This window comes from Crocodylus porosus, unplaced genomic scaffold, assembly GCF_001723895.1.
Source record: "Crocodylus porosus isolate Cpor-Errol unplaced genomic scaffold, CroPor_comp1, whole genome shotgun sequence".
In the NCBI taxonomy this organism is placed as follows: Eukaryota; Metazoa; Chordata; order Crocodylia; family Crocodylidae; genus Crocodylus; species Crocodylus porosus.
The window spans coordinates 179,249,674-179,258,904 of NW_017728906.1; the positions used below are offsets into that span (position 1 = coordinate 179,249,674).

At 39.2% G+C, this 9,231-nt stretch overlaps 1 protein-coding gene across 1 annotated transcript; it reads left to right on the forward strand.

Annotated features, from left to right (window-relative positions):
- The first annotated feature begins 271 nt into the window (after positions 1-271).
- On the forward strand, positions 272-8,981 carry TMEM123 (transmembrane protein 123). The gene is made up of 3 exons (XM_019530274.1): positions 272-1,747; positions 4,413-4,548; positions 6,958-8,981. Exons 1-3 carry the CDS (start codon positions 1,441-1,443, stop codon positions 6,980-6,982), a joined length of 468 nt encoding a protein of 155 aa, XP_019385819.1. The 5' UTR covers positions 272-1,440; the 3' UTR covers positions 6,983-8,981.
- The last annotated feature ends 250 nt before the right edge of the window (positions 8,982-9,231 follow it).

Here is a 9,231-nt window from a genome sequence, read left to right on the forward strand (position 1 = left end):
ACACGCACTTCAAAAATAGCAACTCATAATTTACATGCCGATCACCTGATTTTTACATCGTTTGTCTCATGATTTTTGGCATGGTGGGGTTGACAGTACTGTAGTTTTGCAAACACGCATGTAGAGTCCATGACTCAAAGAGGTGCACCTTATAGACTAACTGAATCAGAGATATGTAATCATCTAATGAAACCCACTTCACAGTTGCTCATGAAAGCTTATGCATCTCTGATTCAGTTAGTCTGTAAAGTATACTCTGCCTGACTTCAGATTAACATGGCTAACTATCTGTCTCAGTTAAATATGTACTTAAGTGTTCTCCTGAATAGTCTCATTTTCCTAAAGAGGGTTCGTAATTAGCATTCATTGGAGCTGATCCTAGATTTTGCTTTTCTTGAACATTTCTTATTGTGCTAAAATTTGTGAACTTTGTGAACATTACTTAAATGTGCATTTTCCAGTTTTACCTAATATACTCTTTCCACTCCAGTGAGTATTGGGACTTAGAAATCTGTTTACTGAAACAGATATAACCCATGTCCAGCATAAGTAGTCACTATCATCTTGCAGAGAAATTTATGAATTTAAGAATAATCACTAAAGTTTGTTGCGGTTTTGTGATAGATTTTACAGGGACTATAATTCAGTCTTTTATTCAAAATATAGTCAATTCATTCCTCATGATCTAGGTTATCGCATGTAAATCTATGTAAATCCATAATAATTCTGTTTTCAGTAGACTTGTTTAAGAATTTGAAAGTTATGAAACCGAGGAGCTTGTTCTCCTCACATTTACTTTGGTTTCTTCGGAGGGGTAGGGGGGTTTCTACCTCAAAACTCAGTATTTCTCTTTCTTGCATAAGGGACCTGAGCAGAATTGAATTACAATCATGGGGGAAATTCAAATGTTACAAGGGTTCAAGAGACCCAAATGAAATTAAGAGTTTTCACTAAAAATCAGCTGAAATTAAATTCTCCTCTGTTCCCACCATCCCAAATGACTATTAGGTTAATTATGCTCTAGCTGTGAACTCCAGTTAAGGTGATAGGGGGCAGAACCCTAAAACTCCCCTAAATGCAGACAGTGGCCAAATCCAGGATCAAACAAATTACAAAGCAGAGGCTATACGTCAAAAATACCTTGTCACCCACTCCTAGATTTCAACATTGGAGCCTAGCAGTGACACCTTTCCACAGAAGATGCATGTGGAAGGAGTTGGGCTCTGAGATTGGATAACCACATACTAATAGGCTTAGTGCCTGCAGTAGCAGAAAAACACTCTGTGACAAATGGTTCTCCATCTTATTTCTGGAGGAATAACTTACAATAAGCCTTTTGATTTACAGAAGTCTTTCAAAACTGTACCGTTAAATAGTTGCAATTTTATGCAAAATATTATTCACAATTAGTGGGTTTTTAATGGCAGTATTCTCCATGTGATGTTATGTTTTACAATATTTACAGATCCCTCTGAAAAAGCTAACACCACCGAGGCAGCCAGTGGTACCCAGCCGGTCAACACCACGCAGTCAGCTAATGGTACCCAGCCGGTCAACACCACCCAGTCAGCCAATGGCACCCATCCAGTCACCACCACCAAACCAGCCAATAGCACCCATTCAGCTAGCACCACTCAGACAACCACAACAGCCACTTCAAAACCCCAAACAAGCACACCATCAAAACCCAATATTACAGTGACCACTGCCAGTACTCCTTCCACCTCTGCTTCAGTTTCTGTAACAGGTATGTGCTTCTGACTGCTCTTTATTTCCTATGGCACACTAACTCGGACTGTCTGTTATCTACATTGTGCTTCAGTGTTTGAAATCTCATTCAAAATAGCTTCACCTATGTTAGTCTTAGGAAACAGCATGTTTCCAAGCATGTTTTTGGGACTTACAAACGGCACAGCTTGCTGGATAATCCATTTTCAGGAAATAATTTTATCTGAGTTACATCAGTGTAATTCTTGGAACTTTTCTGGATGGTGTAAATAGGTATAACTGAGAATACACTGATCTTTCAACACTTAAATAAGAGACAGGTTCATCAAAATGTCGTAAGCACCCAGAAGTCAAAAAACCCTTTGATAATGTGACAAGCTTTTTGGAAGTTTTATTTTGGGACTTTCAAATATGTTTAAGGGTGTTTGACATTCAGAGGAAATTTCATATGGGTCAGTTAGGCAACTAACCAGGACTGAAGTGGATTTTAGACACCCAAATTGCAAACAGCAAGCCAGAACACTCCCACTCAGGCATCCACAGCATTCATTGGGCACTTAAATTTTGGACTGCAAAGTTCCCAAGACATCTAAATTTGGTCTTCCATTCAAACTTGGAAGCAATCCAGACTGAGTAGCTAGGGACTTAACTCGTGCTGACACCTCATTGTGATTCAGCTTTGAAGCATATTGTTACCTAAACTCCCCCCGTCACTGGAGAGGCCAGATCCATTGTGTGTCCCCAGAGCATGCCTGATGCGTACTAACAGGATTGGTTCAGCTGTAAGTATGGCAGTGACTCAGCTTGTTACCACAGCCCACTTAATATCTTCAAGCATTTATCCAGAAAGTAACAGACCTGAGTTCGAAGCCATTTTCAACTAGGGGGGGTTAACTGTATTCAACTCCCCAACCTCCCAGGAAAATGTCCTAACCACCACCAGGCTGAAGAGTCAGTAAAGAAACCCTCTCCCCCTGTTGAACCTGAGCCAATGTTCAGGCAGGAATGACAGAATCCTAGGGCAGGAAGTGAAGGGAGCAAGAGGCACCTGACTTTTTAACCTAGCGACCATGACTCAGCTGAGAAAGAGCAGAAACCAGATCTCCCTCCTTCCAGGTAACAACCATGTACTGGCATGGTGAAACACACTAGCTGACCTAGTAAGCCCCCTATCTTCGCCTTCCACCATTCTTTGTTGACACCAGCAAAGCCAGAAATACTTGTCAGGTTCAGTTAGTTGGTGACTTACAACCTCCAGATGCATGGGGAGGTGGTAAAAAGTATTATGAAGGCTACACAACCTGACCAACTAGCCATGGTTACGCAGTTAATATTCAGCATCGTAGCCAAAAGATACCCTACTTCTCAATGAAAGGTGAGCAGTTAGATCAAATCTGTTACAGGACTCCACAGTAGGCTAAATAATTCAATTTCCATATTTCTGTCATTTCTTCCACTCTGTTGCTTTTCTCTGACATAGTTATAATTCAGGAACGTATTTCATCACAAACAACAACTTCCCCATCCAGTGGAATTCAAATTCCAAATAGCCTCTTTTCTACGATAAGTCTCCCATGTGATTGGCTTATGTAACACTATGACTCTGGGTAGATTGCTGGCAGCAGGGATTGAATTTGAAATTGCTGGATATAATCATGTGAGATTACAAGGGTGGAAAGTTCTAGCTCTGTTAACCAAGACTGTATTACATTTGACAAATACCATGTTGCGTGAGTCGTATTCCCCTCAAGGATCATAAAACTCTTAAATGTCAGTGGTACCTTGAAGCTGACTTAACCTACTTCCATTATTATCTTCACCAACACCTTGACATTTATTTAAAAAAACAACCCTGGTACCTCAAGTTAGGTGAAGCTATGTCACATGGGAATTATGCATTAACCTCAGACAGGAATATTCGCTTATCCACATAAGCCTTCTCATGGCAACCATAGATGAATGTAGGCACATCTTTTGACTGGGATTGCTAAATTGGCACAACCAGTCAGGGCTGGAGTTGGCTGGCTGAATGTGGGGGGTGATATCTGGGGCAGGAATAGGTCTTTACTGGGGGCATTTCTGATTGCACAAATAACTGAATCTGAAGGTGGGGAAATCCTGTTGCCATGACCCAGAACGTTAGAAAAGGCTGGTTCTGGGACGCAGCAGGGAGCAGCAAAAACTAGAGGAGCAGTTAATTGTAGTTCATTAAAAAATATGAGTGTCACATAATGCTGGAGTCTCTAAGCGAATTCAATTATGATAAATTTGAGATTACTGTTCCCAGATTCCAGCTCTCCCTCAATGTCCTGGGAAACACCACCTCCATGTGACCAGCTCCTCTGAGCAACGTGGTGTGAGCTGTTGGAGTACGAATGGCTGTTGATGACATTAGATCACCCCTGCATAAGGGAGGAAGGCCCCTTATGCCCAGCCTCCTTATTCATTGTAGGTGCAGAAGTTAACCAGAACTTGGCGTACTTGGTTTTAGTACCTGGTAGTGTTGACTAGCATTTGACCCAGGGGACTGCATACACTTGTCACCTTAGACCCTCCTAGTCACATGGCGTGGCATAAAAGAATCTAGATAGAACTATATTTGAGGTAGATTACAGCAGAATCTACAAGTCTTAAAATCTGCCTTTTCGTTTTCTTCTTTTTGTTACACGCTTCAAAATCTGCAGTTGCACAAGCCAGAGCTTCCAGATTTGACGTGGGCAGCTTTGTAGGTGGAATTGTACTGACACTTGGAATGCTAGCCATTCTCTACATCGGGTGCAAAACATACCACTCCAGAAGAGGCATTCGGTACAGAACCATGTAAGTGAGAGGGTGTTCTCTCGCAGATTTGTTTCTTTGACTTTGGTATATGAAAAGAAAAGAACTGTAATTTCCCCCTCAGTAGAGAGTTAAAAAATAGTTTACATTCATTTGAGCTGTGTAGAGCCTTCCTCAGTTTCATTTCTCAAAAGATTCTTGTTTACTCCTAAATCTTATTTTCCACGTGAGGTTTTTCTGTTACATAAAGGTCTTGCTTGCTCCTCTGCCCTTGGGCTAGTCTAAGCAGGTTCATTACAGTTTGTTGTCCTTATTTTTCTCCTGAAAGTTTTGACTGAATCTGTAAATTTTGTTCAGCCCCCTCTTCCACATTTCCATAACAGGATTTCCTTTTTCCTTGGAAAAATCCTGGGCGTTGGGAGTAAACCCTCGAAGCTTTCAAGAATTACCTCCAGTAGACCCCCATGGAATTTCTTACATTTGTTATTGTTCTTTAGGTTAAAACTCTTGTGCCAACAATGTGGCATCTTTTTTGTAGTTATAGACTTTAATATTTACTAGGTGTCCTCAGAGCTTATAATTCACTTTCCTGAAGGCTGTTGTCTGAAGAATTTGTCTACATGCATGTATGCACAGCCAACCCTATCATTTGCTAGACTTGTAAATATGTTCTGCATACTGCTACCCCGTACCCACTAGCTGCTTGCTTATTAAATGTTTATTTACTAACTCTTAGCAGTGGATTCCTGTGGACTCCCTTTGTGTATTAATGCTTTGTTATTTTTTCCCCTTGTTCTTCATTGACTATAGTAAAGTAGCTTCCATCTCCTGTGTTACTGCATTGGATGTACAAGCCAGACTATTGGAATTAAATAATTGTCTCTGTATTCTTCCCACTTTCTTACATACAGAAAAGCTGGTTAACAAGTCAGTTTTGAATGGGGTTTAGTATTCCATCTGCTTAGCAAAAGATTAATTCTTTTACCTTTTATCACAAAAAGAATCCCATTACCCATGCCAATTGGACATACCTTAAGCATAACAATAGGTGGCCACATTTGAAAATGATTGATTTAGAAAGCCAAATTTTCCCCTCTGTAATAAAGGAATTGCATAAATTGATTTTTCACCATTGAGCTTGCTTCCTGTCTTGCAGTTGGCGCCGGAAGGATCTCCAGATCTTGTGCACTGACTCAGAATGCAGTTCTTTCCAAAATCTGTGAAGTCAAATGACTTGTTTTTTTGTCTGTCTTAACTACTGCTCCCTTCACGTGGATTCCAGTTAGTGGAACTGCCCCATCATTTTCCATGTTATTCATCACCCTAACTAGAAGATACTTTGGCCTTATACCAGCCTCATTTGGGACTCGCATGTAATTAGAAGATACTTTGGCCTTACGCCAGCCTCTTTTGGGACTCACATCTCAAGCTAGGTTTCTCACAGTACAATCACTAATTAGGATCATTTTCCTTTTTCATCTTGGGGCTTGTTTCTTACTTATGCATCTGGTTACTGGATGTTTTTGGCTTTGTTTTTGGTAGCATATCTCATTTCATAAGGAAACAGTTGCTACTTTGACTGCACCTTTTTGTTGCATTAAATATTAGTGGTGCAAGTTAAGAAAATCTTTGTTTTGCTTTTGTTTTTGTTATTTAATCATCAAGGTGTATCATTCACAACTATCCCAACTGCAGTTTCTCCCGAGGGCTCATATCTGTTCTAGTCTTAGTTCAAAAATCAGCATCCTTATTCAGGATTGCCTTTTGTTTCCATTGTTCATCTCAGCTCAAGATGTGTGTTTTGCTTGAGGTGATGTCATTTGACTTGTTGGAACTTGCCTAGTGCTCAGCCGCTCGGGTATCTCTCCCCTTTTAAATTTATGTTTAAGTATGGGAACCATCCAGTCTTACCTTCACACCCTCCTTATCAGCAGTGACCCTCCAAATCTCCAGCTGTTCATCCAGCCTCCAACTAAACAAATGCGTTACAGACTACATAATTGACTCATACAATTTTCCCTTTCTCAGGATTTCTAAACATTCAAAAATCATGTCTCAGTGTCCAAAAAAAAATCATGAGATTTGAATCTTAAAAATGATGGTATTTAAATATATACGGAGTCCCACTTACAGCTTTAAAGATACTGGCACTAAATGTAGGCAAGGAAAGACATAATAAAAATGTGCTCGTTGTCAACTTCTGTAGTAATTTAGCTAACTGAATGACATAAAAACCCTGGAGTGGTTGGTACAGTAACCAGAGGTTGAGCCGTTTCATGTTTTCACTTCAGATGTGGGCAGATATCAGAGCTTGGGACCTCCTGACATGGGCTTTTATTAGCAAATAATTTGCCCGGCATTAATTTGGATCTAATTATTCTGAAATGTTTGATACTGTTCTTATTTCTTAATGCTACTACCAAAACTTTAATGATAGTATTTCTGTTACAGTGATGAACATGATGCCATCATTTAAAGGTGCTTCACAGCAGACAGCAGGGAAAAAAAAGTTCTCTTTTTATAAAGATGATCACAATTCTCCGAAGCTTTTTATGGATCTGATCCTGCAAAGTGCCGAGGGCCTTTTGCACACCCTGAACATTCCCCCACTGGTTTCAAAAAGCATTGAAAGAACTGAGTGAGCACTTTGTGGGAATGGGCTTTCTACTATAGATGTAATTTTTTTTTAAAATCCTATCAGGAATGTTCCTTAAAGCTGAGGTTAATGCTTTCCAATGTACGCTCATAGAAGCTCTCAGAAAGAAAATCATTAACACAATGCATTGTGTGTCATCAAAATTATGACTGCATGTAATTACTACTTACCTCCATAAATGTGGGGTGTTCTACAGGTGGCACATTAGACTGAATAAATTACAGAGTCCCTTTCAAGACAAAATACAAGTAGGTCCTGGCAAGTAAATACAGAAGCAAGTGACTCCTACTACATTATGTAAAAACAAATTTATTTTTAACTTAAAACTTGACATGAACTTCTGTTAATGGTTTTTGGATCTCAGATTTTAGACTACAGGCAAGCTGTGGAGCCGTTCCTGGTGACCTTCAAAATGAAATAAGCCTTGGGAATGGGATGGAACTATTTTTTTTCTTATAAATACAAAATAAGGCTAGAAAACCTTTGTAATGTTTTAAATTAGAATTATAAGAATGTAAAAATGCCATATACTTGGGTCAGACCATAGATCCATCGAGCCCAGTATCCTGTCTCACACAGCAGATGCTGATTGGGAGGATGCACCGGGCATGTCCTGAATCTTCTTCCCTCTTTCTCCTCTTCCACTGAAGCACCCAGAGGTGTAGGCAGTTCTGATTCAGAGGCTGTACCCCTATCATCTATATTCAGTATCTACTGGCAGACATTTTCTCCAAGAGTTGCTGGTTGATAAACAATTACAGATTGATACATGGCAAGTCACAAAGGTATGTGAGAGATGAAATTGTAAAGGAGAAAACAATTTCTCTTTTATTGTGAATATGAAGTTTTCCACTGAAAATTTTCTCTCTTGAACATAACAAAATCCCTACTGTTTTCATTTGGAAACTCCATGTTGTGTTTCAGGAATAGTTAAGGAAATGCTGAAGCAGAGCAATGTGTAGACGTGCCTCAGAATCGTATGTTAAGGGGTAAAGCTATTTTTTGTTGCCTTCCCACTTACACTGGTGGTCTTATTAATTCTAATTTACACTGTTTAAGCAGCAGTAGTATGAAGCTTAAGGAAAGCCAGATCTGTTCTCCTTCAGACTATTTAAACAGCAATGCGCATTTGTTCAGTTTTAGTCAGCTTTCCTTTATGGCTGGCTCTCCACTGGAAGGTGTTCTGTGGTGGGAATGTTACTTTAGTGGTTATTTCTGATGCTAATCCACCACCTAATGTGCAGTCAAGCAAGATTCATAGGAGAATATATGTGGAGGGGGGCCAGAGACATGCAATGCAGCACTTCAGAGGTCGTGCATCAGTAAAAACTTTAGAAATTTTTTATAGAAATATTTTATTCTTGTTAAGTCTTGCACTTTCCTAGGAGTTGAAAATGGCTTTTTGGGGATTGTTTTTCTATTCCTAAAGAATCTAAATATTTTTTTCCTCTGAGAGAGAGAGCCCAGCTTGGCAAACCCTCCTTATCCAAGTATTTCTTACTCCTGCAATGTGGGACTATTCCCAGCCTGACACTTACTTTCACATGTGACTTTATTTCTTTTTTAAGCTAGAGAAAAAATGTTTTAAAGTATTTTAAGTGATTCTTATTTACACTGTTTGGGGGAAATTCATGTCTTTTTCTTTCTTCCTTTCTATCAGCTAAACTCTACCAATTTGCAAAGCATTATTTTACCACGTCAGTTCTTACTTTTCCTTTTATAGTACCAGAGTTTTACTGTGTTAAGTGCTACTCAGTAGGGTTACTGAGATCCACTGACCTATGTACAGATAAATAATAAAATGAAAATTGTGCTTTAAGTATGAGACTCTCAATGCTGGTTTTTTATTTTATTAAATGCTGTTACAGTTCCCCCAGAATCAGTTCTACAAAAAATGTTGGCTCAAAATATTAGTTTGTAATATACAAGAGTTTCATAATCCATTGTATATGGAAGAAAACAAAAGAACTGCATGTTTTGGCATGACTCCTGCTGTTTAAAACTGCATGGGGGTTATATTACGGAAAACAACGTTAATGTCTCTTTTGTCAGATTTAGGAACAGATAAT